This window comes from Pipistrellus kuhlii, unplaced genomic scaffold, assembly GCF_014108245.1.
Source record: "Pipistrellus kuhlii isolate mPipKuh1 unplaced genomic scaffold, mPipKuh1.p scaffold_m20_p_27, whole genome shotgun sequence".
Taxonomy (NCBI): Eukaryota; Metazoa; Chordata; class Mammalia; order Chiroptera; family Vespertilionidae; genus Pipistrellus; species Pipistrellus kuhlii.
Genome location: NW_023425526.1, coordinates 6970153 through 6991728, shown reverse-complemented (window position 1 = coordinate 6991728; position 21576 = coordinate 6970153). Strand labels below are relative to the sequence as shown.

Below are 21576 nucleotides of genomic sequence, written 5' to 3'. Positions count from 1 at the left end.
AAGGGGTGTGGGGGTGAGGGAAGAGACTGAACAAAAACTGTGCACCTATGGATGAGGACAATGGGGGATGGGGAAAGGACAGAGGGTGGGGTGGAAACCTGGTGAAGGGGAGCAATTGAGGGGGGGAAGAGGATCACATTTGTAATAATCTGAACAATAAAGATTTATTTAAAAAAAAATAAAAAAAAAACAAACAAAGAAAAAAAAATATATGTTTATTGATTTCAGAGAGGAAGGGAGAGGGAGAGAAATCAAGCTAAAGGAGTGTGAATGTAAAATGTTCAAAGGAGGTCTGTGTTTACCAACCACCATTTAAAGAAAACAAACCAAGAAAGAGATGAAAGGTCAAAAACTCCCTCTTGGATTTGGAGTGAGAGAGTTCCTGCATCTGTCCAAGAGGGTCATCTGCTGTGTGAAAAGCCAGGGTTCGGCAACAGGGGATATTTTCTTCCTCTCAGGGGATTATGAAGAGCATCCATGACAGTAAGGGGGTGGGTGGGTGGGTGGGTGGGTGCTGTCATTGAAAAGGCTAGGCGAGCAGGGAGAGCTATATATACCATTTAAAGGCATACCCTATCCGCTTTCCTTTCACAGCATCCTACACTGGAGATTGAGCTGGTAACCTGGGCATGTGCCCTGAGCAGGAATCCAACCCTCACCTCCTGGTTCCTAGGTTGACGCTCAACCACTGAACCATGCTGGCTGGGCTCCTCTGTTTTAAAACTAAGGAGACGTACTTGGTCAGTGGGTCCCAGTCCCGCTTTAATTAAAACCATATGAAGGGCTTATAAAGCCGCCTGTCCCTGGTCCTTGGCTGCAGAGATCCTGACCCTGTTGGTCTGGGTGGGCCTTGTAGCTCTGGGCATTCCTGCTCCCAAGATGCTTCTAACAGGCGCCTGGGCTGAGAAACACTGCAGCAGAAATCACCAAACTGATGTCCTTTCTGGCCTTAAACTATGATACTGTGCCATCTCCAAGGAAATCTATCCTATATAATGAAAGGCTAATATGCAAATGACTGAATGACTGGTCGCTGTTCAGGCACTGACTACCAGGGGGCAGATGCTCATCGCAGGAGCTGCCCCCTGGTGGTCAGTGCACTCCCACAGGGGGAGTGCCGCTCAGCCAGAGCTGGGCTCACAGCTGGTGAGTGCAGTGGTGGTGGCAGGAGCCTCTCCCGCCTCTGCAGCAGTGCTAAGGATGTCCAACTGACAACTTAAGCCCCTTCCCCAAGAGCAGGCCTAAGCTGTCAGTTGGACATACCCGAGGGCTCCCACACTGTGAGAGGGCGCAGGCCCAGCACTGGGCCTCTAGTATATAAAAGCCTAGGTGACCGGCCCATTGGCTGACTGGCCAGTAGCTATGACACACACTGACCACCAGATGTTCAACGTAGGAGCTGCAGAGCTGCAGTGACTTGGCAGCTGTGGTTCTTGGGTGACGCACCCAGAACCAGAGAGGAGGGAGCCTGATTCTGGGGTACCAAGAATCAACCTCTTGAAATCCGGGACCCCTTGGGAGATGTCGGAGAGCCGGTTCAGCCCGGTCCCTGCAGGCCAGTGTGCACCGGGCCTTTAGCAGCTAAATAACTTCCTGCAAACAGAACACGCCTAGTATCCCACTGCAGAGCGCCTCCGACCAACTTACTTCCCAAAGCATCGAGTTTCCCTGAGCACAGCCACCCTACACATGACGAGGCATCCTCTGACTAGCTGATTTTAAAATTACAGACGAGATGAGACGTGCCGTAACACAGCATAAGACACATTTCTACACTTTCACTTTTAAGCAGATTTGCATTCTTCTGTGCGATCTGAAGGTCTCTCTCTAGGACTCTGGGCGAATTTGATATTACTGGCTTCAAAACCCCCCAAACTAAGGTTATCGGCGCCCTTGGCGAGGCCAGCTCTGTCTGTGAGGGTGCTTACTTCAGAGACGCAAACGAAGGCCCTGCGCTCCGCAGCCCGGTCTCCGCCATCTCGATGGCGTGCTTTATCTCCAGCTTCTTGTACAAGGACACAATGCTCGACTTGGGCTGGTTTTCCCGAATCAAAAGCTTCCGCAGGTATTTGTCATCAAACTTTTTAAACCTGGAAATAAGGAAAATCAAAGCTTTGATTAATTAATGTTACCGACACCAAGCATGTCAAGCTGCGGGACGCATCGCATTGGGCCCAGAACAAACATTTTTGTGGCCCAGCTAATATAACAGATGTAAGCAACGTTTTAATAAATATCTCATAACTTAACTTTTACACTATCCCATTACACATAATTATTAATGACGAACCACAATGTCGCTAATGGCTGATCACTATAATCGTGCTTCCTTCATTTCCCTCATGCACCTTATGCGCAGGCGCCCATTTCTCTCCACTGACACCAGCAACGAGTATTTCAGCAGCCAACGGCCACGTCATTAGTCTGGGACTGACTTGTTTGGTGAGTGCAACAGGAAATATTTTGTTTTTGGAGAAAAGAAGAGTAGATTTATTTGCATTATGCTTATTTGTGCAGTTATTTAGTGTCTGTTAATTCAAGAAAAATATTATTTTTTATTAAAACGTTCTATTATTTTATGTTAACAATTACTCATTTATTTTAGCCTTTGTATCAAAATAAACCTACGTTTCTATGAAAATTGAAACTTGTTTTTTTGCGGCCACATAAACTTACACCTTGTTTATTTGGCCCGTGTTAGCATTTGAGTTTGACATGCTTGACCTACACTAAGAAAAAACTTGTTTTCAGCAATGAAATAATTTCTACTATTCCCGGGGAAAATGTAGTAGCAGTGATGATCATTATAATTATTTTAAAATGTGCATACCTGAATACATATGTCCATAAAATATGGATACATGCAAATAAAAAAATATATAGCACATATTAACACATGAATCTACAACAGTATGTATTTCTACATTTCTTATTTTCCTGCTGCTCTTTTCAGCAAAATTATTCAAAAGTGTTGTTAATATTCTGTGTCTACAATTCCTCTCCTTTAATTCTCTCTTGAAAATTTAGGCTTTTCCCTCCAATACCCAATTCCAGTTACCCATTTTGAAATAACCAGTATTCCCCCCACCACATAAACCCAATGGCCAACTACTTAGCTCTCCGCGTTTCTGACCTCTCCTGTTCAACAGTGTCTTCTGAGAAACACACGGCTCTGGGTCCCTGCCTACCTCTCCCTCAACCGCCTTTTAGAATCCTTTTCCTCTTCCCGTCCTCTTCGTGCAGAAGTGGCCGGCTCTGCCTCTGGGCCTCTGCTCCACCTCCACGCCCCGCCTGGTAAACTTGCCCAGTCGCATGGATTTTAATAGCATCGCTGGCCATGACTCTCACATGTGTCTCTATAGCTCCAGCCTCTCTCCCAAACCCCAGAAATAAGTGTTCAGCGTCCTCATCACATCTCCCTGTGGCTGGGAGTAGACCTCTCACCTCCGTGCGCTCAACCTGGGCTTGTCTCCTCCGTAACCCGCCCATTTCCGTTACTGCGAGCTCCACCAGGTCAGAACCCTGGCGTTATCTTTGATTCTTCTTCTCTTGTGTTCCATGTTATAACTGAACTAGTGACCCGGTGCACAAAATTCGTGTACATTAAAAGGGGGTTAAATAGAGGAAATAATGTAATATTGCTATTTGCCCTTTCTCTATAATAGAAGTGTCTCTATAATAGAAAAAAATTAGTAAAATGTATATGAAAACCTTTCTCCTGTCAGAGTTTGGGGCTCATAATGAGACTGGAGTCAAGTCCCTGCCACCCACATGTGTCTCAAAACTGCATGAGACCCAGATCCAGCTGGCACCCCCCTCATTGGGCTAGATACAGACCCAGCCACTCCCACCCTTGTCAAGCCCTGCCGGGAGCGTGGCCTTAGGTCCCCAGGCCTGGCACCAGGGTGGGCTGAGATTCTCCGTGAGTCCTGAACAGTGGAGGACATGGCCTGAGATCCCCTGTCAACCCTGCCAGGCTGGGGGTATGGTTTGAGGTCCCCTGGCTTGGTGCTGGGGCGGGGGGAGCAGCCTGAGGTCCCCTAGCCCAGCACCAGGACGGGAAGCGCACCTTGAGGCCCCTTGTCAAGCCCCACGTGGGTGGGGAAGGGTGTAACCTCAGGTCCCCACTGACTGCTCGTTAAGGCTCCTTTTTCCCCCCTAAATATATTTTATTGATTTTTTACAGAGAGGAAGGGAGAGAGATAGAGAGCTAGAAACGTCAATGAGAGAGAAACATCGACCAGCTGCCTCTTGCACACCCCCACCGGGGATGTGCCCGCAACCAGTGTACATGCCCTTGACCGGAATTGAACCCGGGACCTTTCAGTCCGCAGACCGAAGCTCTACCACTGAGCCAAACCAGTTTCGGCTCATTAAGGCTCCTTATGTGAACTTGGCCTCTGCTGTGGGTGCAGCCACCTTTGTGACGAAGTGATGGTCAATTAGCACATTCCCTCTCTATTAGATAGGATGGTGTCCATCTAAAATTCCAGAAGGCCAGCCCCTCAGAATGTGGCCATATGTGGAGACAGGAGTGATTACATGATGATGAGGCCACTGGAGTGGACCTGAGTCCACATGGCCTGTCTGTGTAATAAGAGAAAACGTGGACAAACATGCACTGAGGGAAGATGCCATGAAGAGGCAGGAGGAAGAAGGCCGTCTAGCCAAGGAGAGAGGCCTGTGACAGGCCCGTCCCTCATGGCCCTCAGAAGGAACACCCACCAGCACGCTGACCTTGGACTTGTAGCCCACAGAACTGAGAAAATAAACTGCTATTGTTTAAGCCATCCCAATGGTGGTACTTTGTTACAATCCCCTGGCAAACAAATTCCCCCTGTTCACCCTATCAGCAGTTTCTCTTGGTGCCAAAATACCTACAAAACCCAACCATTCCTCACCACTTCTACTGCTTTCACCACGCTCAAGACCTGCTTATCTCTCCGTGAATTCTTACAACGGGAACCTGATTGGTCTCCCTACTCCCAACGCTGCATTCCTACCCATTCCTGACACAGGAGGCCAGTGATCCTGTTAAAACAGAGGTCAACCAGACTCCCCTGCATCTCCCCTGAGGAAAAGCTGTGACCTGGAAACCCTATACAGCTTAGTGCTCCTCTAACTGCGTCCCTCAGCCTTCCTGTCCTACCTGACGTCCTCGCTGGTGTCCTCCCTGGTGTCCTCCCTGACGTCCTCCCTGGTGTCCTCCCTGACGTCCTCCCTGACGTCCTCCCTGGTGTCCTCCCTGGTGTCCTCGCTGGTGTCCCTCCCTGACGTCCTCCCTGGTGTCCCTCCCTGACGTCCTCCCTGGTGTCCTCCCTGACGTCCTCCCTGGTGTCCTCCCTGGTGACCCTCCCTGACGTCCTCCCTGGTGTCCTCCCTGACGTCCTCCCTGACGTCCTCCCTGGTGTCCTCCCTGACGTCCTCCCTGGTGTCCTCCCTGGTGTCCTCCCTGGTGTCCTCCCTGACGTCCTCCCTGGTGTCCTCCCTGACGTCCTCCCTGGTGTCCTCCCTGGTGTCCTCCCTGACGTCCTCCCTGGTGTCCTCCCTGGTGTCCTCCCTGGTGTCCTCCCTGACGTCCTCCCTGGTGTCCTCCCTGGTGTCCTCCCTGGTGTCCTCTCTGACGTCCTCCCTGACGTCCTCCCTGGTGTCCTCTCTGACGTCCTCCCTGGTGTCCTCCCTGACGTCCTCCCTGGTGTCCTCCCTGGTGTCCTCTCTGACGTCCTCCCTGGTGTCCTCCCTGACGTCCTCCCTGGTGTCCTCCCTGACGTCCTCCCTGACGTCCTCCCTGGTGTCCTCCCTGGTGTCCTCGCTGGTGTCCCTCCCTGACGTCCTCCCTGGTGTCCCTCCCTGACGTCCTCCCTGGTGTCCTCCCTGACGTCCTCCCTGGTGTCCTCCCTGGTGACCCTCCCTGACGTCCTCCCTGGTGTCCTCCCTGACGTCCTCCCTGACGTCCTCCCTGGTGTCCTCCCTGGTGTCCTCCCTGACGTCCTCCCTGACGTCCTCCCTGGTGTCCTCCCTGGTGTCCTCCCTGGTGTCCTCCCTGACGTCCTCCCTGGTGTCCTCCCTGACGTCCTCCCTGGTGTCCTCCCTGGTGTCCTCCCTGACGTCCTCCCTGGTGTCCTCCCTGACGTCCTCCCTGGTGTCCTCCCTGGTGTCCTCCCTGGTGTCCTCTCTGACGTCCTCCCTGACGTCCTCCCTGGTGTCCTCTCTGACGTCCTCCCTGGTGTCCTCCCTGACGTCCTCCCTGGTGTCCTCCCTGGTGTCCTCGCTGACGTCCTCCCTGGTGTCCTCGCTGACGTCCTCCCTGGTGTCCTCCCTGACGTCCTCCCTGGTGTCCTCGCTGGTGTCCTCCCTGACGTCCTCCCTGGTGTCCTCCCTGGTGTCCTCCCTGGTGTCCTCCCTGACGTCCTCCCTGACGTCCTCCCTGACGTCCTCCCTGGTGTCCTCGCTGACGTCCTCCCTGGTGTCCTCCCTGACGTCCTCCCTGGTGTCCTCGCTGACGTCCTCCCTGACGTCCTCCCTGGTGTCCTCCCTGACGTCCTCCCTGGTGTCCTCCCTGGTGTCCTCCCTGGTGTCCTCCCTGACGTCCTCCCTGACGTCCTCCCTGATGTCCTCCCTGACGTCCTCCCTGGTGTCCTCCCTGGTGTCCTCGCTGGTGTCCTCCCTGACGTCCTCCCTGGTGTCCTCCCTGACGTCCTCCCTGGTGTCCTCGCTGATGTCCTCGCTGGTGTCCTCCCTGGTGTCCTCGCTGGTGTCCTCCCCGGTGTCCTCCCTGACGTCCTCCCTGGTGTCCTTGCTGGTGTCCTCCCTGACGTCCTCCCTGGTGTCCTCTCTGACGTCCTCCCTGGTGTCCTCCCTGACGTCCTCCCTGGTGTCCTCCCTGGTGTCCTCCCTGACGTCCTCCCTGACGTCCTCCCTGGTGTCCTCCCTGACGTCCTCCCTGGTGTCCTCCCTGGTGTCCTCGCTGGTGTCCTCCCTGGTGTCCTCCCTGATGTCCTCCCTGACGTCCTCCCTGACGTCCTCCCTGGTGTCCTCCCTGACGTCCTCCCTGGTGTCCTCGCTGGTGTCCTCCCTGGTGTCCTCCCTGGTGTCCTCCCTGACGTCCTCGCTGACGTCCTCCCTGGTGTCCTCCCTGGTGTCCTCCCTGACGTCCTCCCTGACGTCCTCCCTGGTGTCCTCCCTGACGTCCTCCCTGGTGTCCTCCCTGACGTCCTCCCTGGTGTCCTCCCTGGTGTCCTCGCTGGTGTCCTCCCTGGTGTCCTCCCTGGTGTCCTCCCTGACGTCCTCCCTGGTGTCCTCCCTGACGTCCTCCCTGGTGTCCTCCCTGGTGTCCTCGCTGGTGTCCTCCCTGTTGTCCTCCCTGGTGTCCTCCCTGATGTTTTCCCTGACGTCCTCCCTGACGTCCTCCCTGGTGTCCTCCCTGACATCCTCCCTGGTGTCCTCGCTGATGTCCTCGCTGGTGTCCTCCCTGGTGTCCTCGCTGGTGTCCTCCCCGGTGTCCTCCCTGACGTCCTCCCTGGTGTCCTCGCTGGTGTCCTCCCTGACGTCCTCCCTGACGTCCTCCCTGGTGTCCTCCCTGACGTCCTCGCTGGTGTCCTCCCTGACGTCCTCCCTGGTGTCCTCCCTGGTGTCCTCCCTGACGTCCTCCCTGGTGTCCTCCCTGGTGTCCTCCCTGGTGTCCTCGCTGATGTCCTCGCTGATGTCCTCCCTGGTGTCCTCCCTGACGTCCTCGCTGGTGTCCTCCCTGGTGTCCTCCCTGGTGTCCTCTCTGACGTCCTCCCTGACGTCCTCCCTGGTGTCCTCCCTGATGTCCTCCCTGGTGTCCTCCCTGGTGTCCTCCCTGGTGTCCTCCCTGACGTCCTCCCTGGTGTCCTCCCTGATGTCCTCCCTGACGTCCTCCCTGGTGTCCTCCCTGACGTCCTCCCTGGTGTCCTCCCTGGTGTCCTCCCTGGTGTCCTCCCTGATGTCCTCCCTGGTGTCCTCCCTGACGTCCTCCCTGGTGTCCTCCCTGACGTCCTCGCTGGTGTCCTTGCTGTTCTGGACACTCTCCAGCTGCACTCCACCTATGGCTTCTCTCCTGACTATTTCTTCTCCTGGAAACTCTCCTCCCACAGACATGTCGCCCGTTCTCCACCAGACTTCCTATTCTGTTTCCTCCACAGAAGCTACTTTCTAACGTGCTATGAATCTGGTATCTGTGCTGCTTTCTGTTTCCTTGCACGGATGGGCTCTGTGGGCTGAGGGGGGGTAGTTTCTGGCTATCGCCAGCGCACAGCTCAGGGCCTCACAATTGTAAGCTTGGTTGCAAGAAGGAATCCTGCAGCCCCAGTTCCTCCCCGTACGCACACCCTCTGCCATAGTACTCGGCAATGTCCTACCCACCCAGCCTGCTTCCCGCCTCTCAGCTCAGGACTTCCCTGGATGGTCAGTGGGCTAACAGCAGACACGGCGATGGGGCAGAGGCTTGCTCATTCTATCCTGCCCCCATGCCTGCCCAGGTACTGCGAGGAGGATGCAAATGGAGTGGCCATCAGTCGCGAGACAGAGGAGAATGCCACATGGAGCAGGGGAAGCGGGCGCGGCACAGAGGCAGCGGGCCAGGGCCACACCAGTCAGACCCGCCCGCCCTCCCAGAGCTGCTGCCCCCACCTGCCTCGGGCGCTTTAATAATAAGTGACTATTGTCTGCCTTTTGGGTTGGTTTGTTTGTAACATTATTATATCAATATGTGAACAATACAGCGTGCAGTAATATTTGTTGAGAAAGAAATTTATTCCAGTGATTACCATGAGCCCAAGGAGTGTTATAGGCACACCTGTGTTTTGAAAACAAACAAAAATCCATGCTAACCACATTCTGGTTTTGAATACCAGAAGGCTGAATGGTTAGTCATCCTTAGAGGCTTTGCCCTTGGCTGGCCCGGCGCTGACTGCTGGGCCCCACTTTTGTCTAAGTGGACAGGCCTCTTGGCAGCAGCATCTCTTTTAGCATTTCTCTTATTGTTATTGTCCCAGCCGTTCCCGAGACTCAAAGTGAGGAAGGAACGTTAGGGATAATGACATCTGATGTTTTTTGGGTAGAGCTGAGCACTTTCTTTCTTTCTATTTAAAAAAAATATTTTATCGATTTTTCACAGAGGGGAAGAGAGAGGGATAGAGAGTTAGAAACATCGATGAGAGAGAATCATCGATCAGCTGCCTCTTGCACACCCCCCACCGGGGATGTGCCCGCAACCAAGGTACATGCCCTTGACCGGAATCAAACCCGGGAACTTTCAGTCCGCAGGCTGACGCTCTGTCCACTGAGCCAAACCGGTCCCTGTGCACTTTCTTTTTAAAAATATGTCTTCATTGACGTCAAAGAGAGGAAGGGAGAGGGCGAGAGACATAGAAGCCGATGTGAGAGAAACACCCACATGGCCTGGCTGCCCCTGCGGGGCCGCGGAGCCGGACAGGGGCAGCGGCCTCGGCACACGAGCACCCTGGCCGGGCGGCCTGTGCGCTCTCTTTCTTCTGCTTTGTTTCTGCACCTTCCATTCCTCCGCCAGGCACACACGGACGCCTCCTTCTCCATCCTCAGCTTCCCCCTGCCGAGTCTGAGGAACCCCCTTCTTGCATTGCCCTGTCACTTCTCTCTCAAAGGGCCCACCGCCCCCAGAATTCCCTGCAGGAAAACACACAACGAAGGGCTCCTGAGAAAAGGGAAAGGTACCCGCACACCGACAACAGCCACTTCTCCCGTCCTCTTTGTAACACCAACAATTAGCACATGCCAGTGAGGGCCTGAGCAGAACTGAGCTAACATGGCCAGTTGTACCTCACCGCTCCATACCCACTTCCTGGCATAAACAGTGCCCTTGACCATCCAGAAAATTATTCAAAACTAAAGGCCGATGCACGGAATTCATGCCAGGAGCCCCGCCCTCTCAGCCATGGATTCGTCTGGAAGGTCGTTATGCTGTCCAGTCTAAGTCAGGCGGGTACAGTACTGTCTTTCAGACATGTATCAGTTGTTGAGGCCAAATTCAGTGTTTGCAGTTCTGTCAGCGGCGATGGCAGTGTTTGCCTGGGACAGACGCAGCCTCAGAGACAAAGCGCCTCTCCCTGCGAGCAGGACAGCCAGCCTCTCCGATCCTCCTTCCACCTGCATCCCAGACAAAGCCACACACCACAGGCCACCTCTTCCTCCCTCTAACTCTGCGGGGATCTCATCTCTACACACATCTATTTAAAAAAAACATGCCGAAACCGGTTTGGCTCAGCGGTAGAGCGTCGGTCTGTGGACTGAAAGGTCCCAGGTTCGATTCCAGTCAAAGGCATGTACATTGGTTGCGGGCACATCCCCAGTAGGGGGTGTGCAAGAGGCAGCTGGTCGATGTGTCTCTCTCATCGACGTTTCTAGCTCTCTATCTCTCTCCCTTCCTCTCTGTAAAAAAAAAAAAAAAAAAAAAAAAAAAATATATATATATATATATATATATATATTAAAAAACATATGTATCATTTTTTTTGAGAGAAAGACGGGGGGGGGGGAAGAGAGAGAGAGAGAGAGAGAGAGAGAGAGAGAGAGAGAGAGAGAGAGGGAGACATCGGTTTGTTGTTCCACTTACGTGTGCATTCATTGGTTGATTTGTCTGTGCCTGTATCAGGACGAGGCTCTAACCAGCTGAGCTATCTCGCCAGCACACTCGGATTTTTCCTCACTTGGGGGCAGTGGAGTGATAGAAATCTGAAGCCCAATCTTTACTTTTGAAAAGGAACACATTGTTCTACTCGCTTGTCACCTGTCACCAGCAGGACCAGCAGGATGAGAAGGAGGGATGAAGAGTGCTTGGGAAAGGGAGAAGCAGGGGCAGCAGGGCCGGGCAGTCACAGGCGCATGGCCAGCGTGCTCTGGCCTACCTCCCGCCCCCAAGAGCAGTGGACACTGCCCAAGGTCAATGCCACCGCTGCCAGATTTCTACAGTGGAGATGTTAGTCTGTGCTATTTTATTGCTTTATGTCCACACCAGAGGTCCTCGCAGCCCGGCTTCATCCAGAAGCTCTGGAAGGTCGTTCGGCTGTTTGGTCTAATAGTGGGCTAGCTCTTTATTATGTAGGAAGTGACAAGTAAATACTTTCCTGTAGTGACAAGATAAGCTTGGTCCACAGAGCCATTTTCCATTGGTAAGCAGTGTGGCAGGGCTATAAAGGTGGTTTAGCCCTTAGTCTCCACAGCTCATGTTATGATTGAGTGATATCTCACATGCACGCACACACACCTGCACACACACACACACACACACACACACACACACACTCTCTCTCTCTCTCTATCTCTCTCACCTATTGGCTTTATGACTTTTTTGTTGCCTTTATTATACTGCAAACATTTAAGGGCTCGAGTCTATCACTTACACTTCTCATGTAGTGCACTGTCACATAAGCACTTAAAAATTCCCTATATTAAATTACATAAATTGGTAGTCTGGTCAACTTCATGTAATTAGCTCAGTGAGGAAGGACAGGCAGGAGGGCAAGAGACTCCACCAGCTGCAGCTTAGACCTGCCCGTTTTCAGGGACCAACTGACATGCCCCCTCCTTCCTAAGGCTCTCCTCGCCAGCCATTCTGCCTGGCTAGGCTGCCTTTTCCACTTCAACTGTAAGATCCTTGAAGAGACACTGAGTCTTATTTATCCAGCACAGAGCATTTAAAGGCAAAACCCCCACAGATAGATAGATGATAGATTATAGATAGATGATAGAGATGATAGGTGATAGGCAGATGGTTGATAGGTGATAGATGATAGGTGATAAACAGATAGATGATCAAAGATAGGCGATAGATAGATGATAGATAGGTGATAGATGATAGATGATAGACAGATGATAGATGATAGATGATAGACAGAAAGTTGATAGGTGATAGATAGATGATAGATAGATGAAGAGGATAGATGATAGATGACAGATAGGGAGATGGTTGATAGGTGGTAGATAGTTGATAGATGATAAGTGATAGATGATACATGATAGATGATAAATAGATGACAGACAGATGATAGATAGGTGATAGATAGATAGATAGGTGATAGTCTATCATCTGTCTATCACCTATCACTTGTCCACCATCTATCATAGATGGTGGACAAGTGATAGGTGATAGACTCATTTATATAAGTGCACATAAACTTCTAGCTAAGTGTAGCTTTAAAAATAGTTTTATTTCTGTTAGTCTATTTATGACCTCAGATGCTTTCAACACATCTGGCAGAACAAATAGTAATGGGACCCCCAGTTTTTACCCAGTAGACTGCATTCTTCAGTGTCGCTAGCAATGTGAAGTGTCCTCGGACGGCGGCCTGGCTGTGAAGGGCCAGGCGGGGTGTGGCGGGACTGTGTGGGAGTGTGTGCCCTTGTGCAATAGGAGGAGGCGAGTACAGCTCCTTCTCTTCACGATCCTCTGCCCAGGCCAGCCTGGGCTTTGTGCATAATGGCCGACGCCGGAGCAGACACTTTGGTCTCCGAACAACTTTGGAAATGGAAGTTGTTAGTAGCATCATCTGGACAGAGGGCCCTGGGACCGTGAGAGCCTGTGAGCTGAACTCAGCGAGGAAACCTCACTGCCTGCCTCCGGCTGTTTATGTTGGAGAGAAACACACTCTGTCTGGTTAAAGCCCCGCTATCAGGTCTCTGGCACAGCCCCCGGGTCCTAAAGGGCCCCCTGGCAGCACAGGGGCGCTCCCCTGAGAGCCACACCGCCAGGAGGGCCCGAGCCCGCCGAGCCCGCCGAGCGCCTCCTTACTTGTCTCTCCAGAAGTTGTGGCCCCAGTGTCCGCAGACGTCCTCGATGCCAGTCTTCACGTGGTCAAAGAACTGGAAGGAAGAAGGCAGAGCCTGGGTTAGCCTGAACTACAGCGTCATCCCTACTCTTTGTACATCACGCTACACGTCAGATGCCAGTAGCTTTTGCCTTTTTTCTTTAACTGAAAGCAATGAAACAAGAATCAATGTTCGAACACTGATGGGATGTTTGTCACCTGGATACTAAGCAATTCTAAGATTATTGTTTTATCTTTAAAAGTTTATTCGTAATTTTAGAGACTATGAAATATGGTAATTTTCTATGGAAGTGTTTCAGGTTGAAGGAGTTAATGAGGGGCCTTCACTGGGTAGCTCGCCAGGCTTTGCTCACTCCGCACCCCAGCCCACGCCTTCCCCAGCCTGCCTCCTTTTTACCGTCTTCCCTCCCCTTCTTCAGGCACCGAGCACCAGCGTCACCCCGTGTGACCGAGCCCGTAGCCCCCACCCCCCACCCCGTCACCCCGTGTGACCGAGCCCGTAGCTCCCACCCCCCACCCCGTCACCCCGTGTGACCGAGCCCGTAGCTCCCACCCCCCACCCTGTCACCCCGTGTGACCGAGCCCGTAGCCCCCACCCCCCACCCCGTCACCCCGTGTGACCGAGCCCGTAGCTCCCACCCCCCACCCTGTCACCCCGTGTGACCGAGCCCGTAGCTCCCACCCCCCCACCCCGTCACTCCGTGTGACGGAGCCCGTAGCCCCCACCCCCCACCCCGTCACCCCGTGTGACCGAGCCCGTAGCTCCCACCCCCACCCCCCGTCACCCCGTGTGACCGAGCCCGTAGCTCCCGCCCCCCACCCCGTCACCCCGTGTGACCGAGCCCGTAGCTCCCACCCCCCACCCTGTCACCCCGTGTGACCGAGCCCGTAGCTCCCCCCCCACCCCGTCACCCCGTGTGACCGAGCCCGTAGCTCCCCCCCCACCCCCCGTCACCCCGTGTGACCGAGCCCGTAGCTCCCCCCCCACCCCCCGTCACCCCGTGTGACCGAGCCCGTAGCTCCCCCCCCACCCCGTCACCCCGTGTGACCGAGCCCGTAGCTCCCGCCCGGCCGTCAGCCCTGGCACCTACCCGGCTGTGGATCTCCTCACTTACGGCTTGCTGCTTCTTATTGGCCTTTTTAACATCGAGAAACTCCACGAGCGGCCGAATGGTTATCCCCTGCAGGTGAAGAGAGTGAATTTTCTTATGAAGTGAAACAGAAGTTCAGTGACAACTTGATTTCCTAAGGCCCGATGACCAGACTCCTGCTCCCCATGCAGCTCCCCACGTGAGCACAGAGTCCTCTCCCCAGTGGCTCCTGGGCCCGCTGCTACAGACAGGATGGACAAAACCAAGACACTGAAAATGTGATTCTAAGAAGTAGAAAGAAATTCTAAGAAAGAACAAAGTATTATCCAAGTTACAGGAATGACCTGCTTGTAGGATCCATAGAAAACTTCTCGATGATTCTTGCAGTCATTGATTTATTAGAACAATCTTAATTGAGCATCTGTTTTATACATGTCAGGAGCTTGGCCATTTAAGACACAAACATGAGTAGCTAAGGATGCAGTGTGATGGGGAGGACAATATTCCCAAACAGTTAGGAGTGGCGGAGGAGAACCAGACGCAGGGACGGGCCCACGGAGGCGTCCCAGGAGTGCAGGGAGGAGCCGGCTTGGTGTGAGGCGTGGGAGTGAGAGGACCACAGGCGACCTGGGAAGCGAGGAACAGGAAGAATCACGTGCAGGAATACTTGCCAGAACCTACATGATAACGAGACACGAAAAGCACTGGCCTCACAACTAGGAGCCCAGGGCCCCAGCTGCCTGGGCAGCCCGCACGCCCAGCAATCGGAGAACACGCAGCCGGAGGCATGGGAAGCCCGGGACCGCTGCTCAGGCATCTCTTTATTTTGGTCCTGAAATCTCTACGACAATTATTTTTCATGTAAAAGTACCAAGAAAATTTAATACAGTGTCTCTACATACAATCAGCATACACAAATCCATCCCTTCCACTGATTTAAAAAGGAACCAATAAACACCTATACAAAAGCAATGAAAATGATACTTATGTTTATATCTACATGTAGGGAGAGAATCCATATAAAAGTATGTACCAGCATGCAAATAACACACTAATCTATAGTAGTGTACTGTCTAGACACTAAATAATATGTACATGTACTTGAATATTCTCTTCATATATATATCACAAAATGCATAATACTTTTACAAAACCAACTATAAAGTTTAATTAAAAGATATTAAAATGATTTGAGTATTAAAAGATATACAGTTCCTAGATGGGATTACTTAACAATATTACGAATGACTTTATCTCAACAACCATGCAATGCAACCCAATAACATTCCAAAGGATTTGTAGCAGACGTGAGAGAGCAAGCTGAGAGGCTGGAGAGCAAATGTAACTAGAAAATGTAGAAAAAGAAGAACAAGCACTTTCAGACAGCTCGGCAGACTGGGAGGAATGTGGCTGAAACCAAAATTCAAGAGGAAGGAACACTTCCAAACTCCTTCTATAAAACCAGTATCACCCTAATACCAAAACCAGATAAAAGACAACACAATGAAGGAGAATTACAGGCCAATATCCCTCATGAACATAGAGGCCAAAATCCTCAACAAAATTTTAGCAAATAGGCTCCAGCAGTACATCAGAAAGATCATACACCATGACCAAGTAGGATTTATCCAAGGAATGCAAGGATGGTACAATATCCGCAAATCAGTAAATGTGATACATCACATAAACAAATTGAGAGATAAAAATCATATAGTCATATCAATCGATGCAGAAAAGCTTTTGATAAAATCCAACACCCTTTCCTGATAAAAACTCTCAAAGTGGGAGTACAAGGATCATACCTCAACATAATAAAAGCTATATATGATAAACCCACAGCCAACATCATACTCAATGGGCAAAAACTAAAACCATTCCCTCTAAGAACAGGAACAAGACAGGAATGCCCACTCTCGCCACTCCTGTTTGACATAGTACTGGAAGTACTAGATATTGCAATTAGACAAGAAGAGGAAATAAAAGGCATCCAAATTGGAAAAGAGGAAGTAAAGTTATCCTTATTTGCAGATGACATGATATTGTACATAAAAAACCCAAAAGACTCCATTAAAAAACTAATCGACTTAATAAATGAATTTGGCAATGTAGCAGGATACAAAATTAACGCCAAGAAATCCATGGCATTTCTATACACCAACAGTGAAATTACAGAAACAGAGACTAAAAAAGCAATTCCATTTACCATCGCACCAAAAAAATTAAGATAACTAGGAATAAATTTAACTAAGGAAGTAAAGGACCTATTTGCGGAAAACTACACGACACTGAAAAAAGAGATAGAGGAAGATGTAAACAGATGGAAGAACATACCATGTTCATGGATTGGTAGAATCAACATCATCAAAATGTCCATACTTCCTAAAGCAATCTATAGGTTTGATGCACTCCCCATTAAAATACCAACGGCATAGTTCACTGACATAGAAAGAACTCTCCAAGAGTTCATTTGGAATAATAAAAGATCCAGAATAGCCACAGCAATCCTGAGAAAGAAGAGAAAGTAGGAGGGATCTCAGTACCAGACTTCAAGCTGTATTACAAAGCCACTGTTTTCAAAACAGCCTGGTACTGGCACAAGAACAGACATATAGATCAATGGAATCAAATCGAGAACCCAGATATCAACCGAAATCACTATGCTCAATTAATATTTGACAAAGGAGGCATGAATATACAATGGAGTCAAGACAGTCTCTTCAATAAATGGTGTTGGGAAAATTGGACAGATATATGCAAAAGAATGAAACTGGATCACCAACTTACACCATACACAAAAATAAACTCAGAATGGATACAGGACTTAAACATAAGACGGGAAACCATAAAAATACTAGAAGCATCCACAGGCAGCAAAAATCTCAGACATATGCCAAAAGAACTTCTTCACTGATACTGCCCCTAGGGCAATGGAAGCTAAAGAGAAAATAAACAAATGGGACTACATCAAAATAAAAAGCTTTTTTTTTTTTTACAGCAAAAGAAACCATCAACAAAACAACAAGAAAGCCCACTGTGTGGGAGAACATATTTGCAAATGTTATCACTGATAAAGGTTTAATCTCCAACTTCTACAGACAGCTTATACAACTAAATAAAAGGAAGATGAATGATCCAATTAAAAAATGGGCAATGGACCTAAATAGAATATTCTCAAAAGAAGACAGAAGGAAGGTCAAAAGGCACATGAAAACATGCTCAAAGTCACTAATTATCCGAGAAATGCAAATCAAAACAACAATGCGGTACCATCTCACACCTATCAGAATGGCCAACATCAACAAATCAACAAACGACAAGTGTTGGCAAGGTTGTGGAGAAAAAGGAACCCTTGTGCACTGCTGGTGGGAATGCAGACTGGTGCAACCACTGTGGAGAACAGTGTGGAGTTTCCTCAAAAAACTGAAAATGTAACTCCCATTTAACCCAGTAATCCCACTCCTAGGAATATATCCCAAGAAACTAGAAACACAAATCAGAAAGGATATATGCACCCCTATGTTCATAGCAGCACAATCTACGATAGCTAGAATTTGGAAACAGCCTATGTGCCCGTCAGCAGATGATTGGATCAAAACACCATGGTACATGTACACAGTGGAATACTATGCTGCCATAAAAAAGGAATTCTCATCATTTGCAGCAACCTGGATGGAATTGGAGAACATCATGCTGAGTGAAATAAGCCAGTCAATGAAAGAGAAGCACCACATGACCTCACTCATTTATGGATAATAAAGAATATTGTAAACTGATGAACCAAAAGATAGATATAGAGACAGTAAAACAACAAGCAAACTGTCAAATTACAGTGGGGAGGGTAGGGAGATATGGGGGAGATAATAGATCAACCGAAGGACTTGTATACATGCATGTAAGTACAACCAATGGACACCAAACTCTGGGGAGGGAGGGTATGTATGGGAGGGGGGGGAAATGTTAAAATATGTACACAGATAATAATTTAATAAAAAATGTAAAAAAAAAAGTGCTTTCAATAAAACAAATTCTCTCTCTCTGTCTGACACACACACACACACACACACACACACACACACACACTTAAAAAAATGAGGACATTCATTTTATCCCATCCACCCAGCTTTGGGCATTTTTCAGCTTAACTTTAACTGTCTGAAGTGGGAACTGATTTGACCAAATTTGGTAGGACACACCTTTCGTTGCATTTGTATCACATTCAAAGTGTGTTGATTTGAAATAACATAGGCGGTAACAGCAGCTTTCCAATCAATATGTATTCTGTCGTTTATAACTGATAGAAATGAAAACAAGTGCAAACATGGTTTCACAGACACGGATTTCACTGAATCCAGGTTCCATGACGCCACTAGTTTAATAACTCCAGCGAAAAAATCAACAAAACAATGTAATTATTAAAACTATGTAGTGTGTTCTAAGGACATAATCTGTTGTTTCACTTGCTTTTTTTTCTGTCACTGTTCATTTAGTAAACAATAGGTCCATGGTGCTTGTAAATACAGCACATGGGAATAAAGATGGGGCCCCTGCCGATCCTCCCACTGGACGGGCAATCGAGAAATAACTGCACTGTCACAAATGAGACACAGCCGACCAACCAGGAGGCAGGCATGGCTGAAGTTTCTAAACTACAACATCCGATATAATAGAAGTATAGTATGCAAATTGTCCCCTCAATTGGGAGTTCGTCCAGGAGTTCAGCCAGGAGGCGGGGCTGGCGGGGGGAGGAAAGGGAGCACCTGGCCGGCAGCAACCTGGGACTCTGCCAGTGCACGGATTTCCTCACTGGGCCTCCGGCATCTTAAAATTAGCTTCTACAGGATAACAAGCACTGACTGCAGGCAAGGACCGCAGACACTGCTCCTTCAATGGTCACTCCTCTCTCCAGATTATCAGCAGTCATGTCATGCCCCATGGGAGAGATTTCACAAGTCCTGCCTTCCTCTCCCCTTCCTTCCTTCCTTCCTTCCTTCCTTCCTTCCTTCCTTCCTTCCTTCCTTCCTTGGTTCCCTCCCTCTCTTCCTCCCTTCCTCCCTCCGTCCCTCCTTTCCCCCCTCCTTGGTTCCTCTCTTCTTTCCTCAATTCTTATGCTTTGGAACTAGGGTACTTAGCACCTCTGAGTGCCGTATGAATTTATTTCCTTAAACTAGATGTTTTGTTACAGGAGCCTAGGTCTTTGGTTGGGAGAGACAGAGGGGAAAAGAATACCTTTGAGAAGGCACACTGGAAATTTTCTAATTTAGGTCACCTGGGAGCAACCCAATACGGCCTAGAGAGACAGCTCACTCCCTTAAAAACAAACAAACAATCAGACACACACACCACCTCAGGCTCCCATCAAACCCCTGCAAAGCATCGCTGCAAAGCTCAAGTAGTTTCCATCCATTCACTGGGCTTTGGCTAACAGACGTGGCACCTGAGAGCTGGATCTGAAAGGGCTGCTGGGCAGCAGGCTCAGTGGGACTGGTTTCCTGGCCCCTCTGCTCTCTCTCTCTGCTCCTGCTCTCTCTCTTGGCTCCTGCTCCTGCTCTCTCTCTCTGCTCCTGCTCTCTCTCTCTCTCTCTCTCTCTCTCTCTCTCTCTCTCTGCCCTGCTCCTGCTCTCTCTCTCTCTCTCTCTCTCTCTCTCTCTCTCTCTGCCCCTGCTCCTGCTCTCTCTCTCTCTGCCCCTGCTCCTGGTCTCTCTCTCTCTGCCCTGCTCCTGCTCCTGGTCTCTCTCTCTCTGCCCTGCTCCTGCTCTCTCTCTCTCTCTCTCTCTCTCTCTCTCTCTCTCTCTCTCTGCCCTGCTCCTGCTCTCTCTCCCTCCCTCTCTCTCTCTCTCTCTCTCTCTCTCTCTCTCTCTCTCTCTCTGCCCTGCTCCTGCTCTCTCTCTGCCCTGCTCCTGCTCTCTCTCTCTCCCTCTCTCTCTCTCTCTCTCTCTCTCTCTCTCTCTCTCTCTCTCTCTCTCTCTCTCTCTCTCCTGCTGCCGCCTGCTCTCTGCTTGGTGCCCTGAAATCTGCTGCTTGTGAAATGCCCGTAATGAGGGCCCTTTTGGTTTGTTCTTTTGGAAGAAACTGATTTCTTTGAATTAATTTTTTAAAGGAAGGAACTGCCTTATATTTGTTAGCTGATTTAGCAGGCAACTTTTGGAATAATTTTGTTTAAAAAAGAAATTATTTTGTTAAAAAAAAAAAAATCACTAACCCAGCTGGTGTGGCTCAGTGGTTGAGCGCTGACCTATGAACCAGGAGGTCATGGTTTGATTCCCGGTCAGGGCACATGCCTGGGTTGTGGGCTCGGTCCCCAGTGTGGGGCATGCAGAGGCAGCGGATCAGTGATTCTCTCATCGCTGATGCCTCTCTCTCTAATTTAGTCTCCTGGGGATCAACCTAACCAGGCCTAGAAAGACAGCTCACACCTTAAACCAATAAAAGCACATTTAAACTGACGCCTCTCACTGTCACTGCCACACACCTCACCCCGAGTCGCCAGCCTGGGCAGTGCCTACCAGGCGCGCAGTCTCCTGCCCTTTGCTCAGGGCCCTGGGAAGGCCTCTGCTCAGCCTGCCTCCAGGACTGGCCCTGCACCGGGACAACTGCCCGCCCCTCCCCTTCGCTGTGCCACCAGCTCTCATTCCTGCTCCTTAACTCCTGTCTCTGAAATCCAGACTCAGAACCCCCTTCGGTACATGTTCCCCTGGGGTACTCCCACGCTCCCCTTCCACACCTCCTGCTCCCGCTGGCCTCCCCGCAGTGCCCCCTTCACCCTCTGACAGTGCTCCTCCCCGCAGTGCCCCCTTCACCCTCTGACAGTGCTCCTCTGACAGTGCTCCTCCCCCCAGTGCCCTCTTCACCCTCTGACAGTGCTCCTCTGACAGTGCTCCTCCCCGCAGTGCCCCCTTCACCCTCTGACAGTGCTCCTCTGACAGTGCTCCTCCCCGCAGTGCCCCCTTCACCCTCTGACAGTGCTCCTCTGACAGTGCTCCTCCCCCTTCACCCTCTGACAGTGCTCCTCTGACAGTGCTCCTCCCCGCAGTGCCCCCTTCACCCTCTGTCAGTGCTCCTCCCCCCAGTGCCCCCTTCACCCTCTGACAGTGCTCCTCTGACAGTGCTCCTCCCCCCAGTGCCCCCTTCACCCTCTGTCAGTGCTCCTCTGACAGTGCTCCTCCCCGCAGTGCCCCCTCCACCCTCTGACAGTGCTCCTCTGACAGTGCTCCTCCCCGCAGTGCCCCCTTCACCCTCTGACAGTGCTCCTCTGACAGTGCTCCTCCCCGCAGTGCCCCCTTCACCCTCTGACAGTGCTCCTCTGACAGTGCTCCTCCCCGCAGTGCCCCATTCACCCTCTGTCAGTGCTCCTCCCCCCAGTGCCCCCTTCACCCTCTGTCAGTGCTCCTCTGATAGTGCTCCTCCCCGCAGTGCCCCCTTCACCCTCTGACAGTGCTCCTCCCCGCAGTGCCCCCTTCACCCTCTGACAGTGCTCCTCCCCCCAGTGCCCCCTTCACCCTCTGACAGTGCTCCTCTGACAGTGCTCCTCCCCCCAGTGCCCCCTTCACCCTCTGACAGTGCTCCTCCCCCCAGTGCCCCCATCACCCTCTGTCAGTGCTCCTCTGACAGTGCTCCTCCCCGCAGTGCCCCCTTCACCCTCTGACAGTGCTCCTCCCCCCAGT

At 51.0% G+C, this 21576-nt stretch overlaps 1 protein-coding gene across 2 annotated transcripts in view; it reads right to left on the bottom strand.

Annotated features, from left to right (window-relative positions):
• Positions 1 to 21576, bottom strand: part of SLC9A2 (solute carrier family 9 member A2) — a 126732-nt gene that overhangs the window by 23005 nt on the left and 82151 nt on the right. Inside the window, exons 6-8 of one of the 2 annotated variants that reach the window (XM_045587294.1) lie at positions 13916 to 14005; positions 12788 to 12858; positions 1933 to 2090 (exon numbers count right to left, since the gene is read on the bottom strand). In XM_045587294.1, coding sequence (XP_045443250.1) covers positions 1933 to 2090; positions 12788 to 12858; positions 13916 to 14005 — 319 coding nt within the window. Of the gene's footprint in view, positions 1 to 1928; positions 2091 to 12787; positions 12859 to 13915; positions 14006 to 21576 lie in introns of both variants that reach the window. The other variant, XM_036453950.2, reaches the window with a different exon arrangement.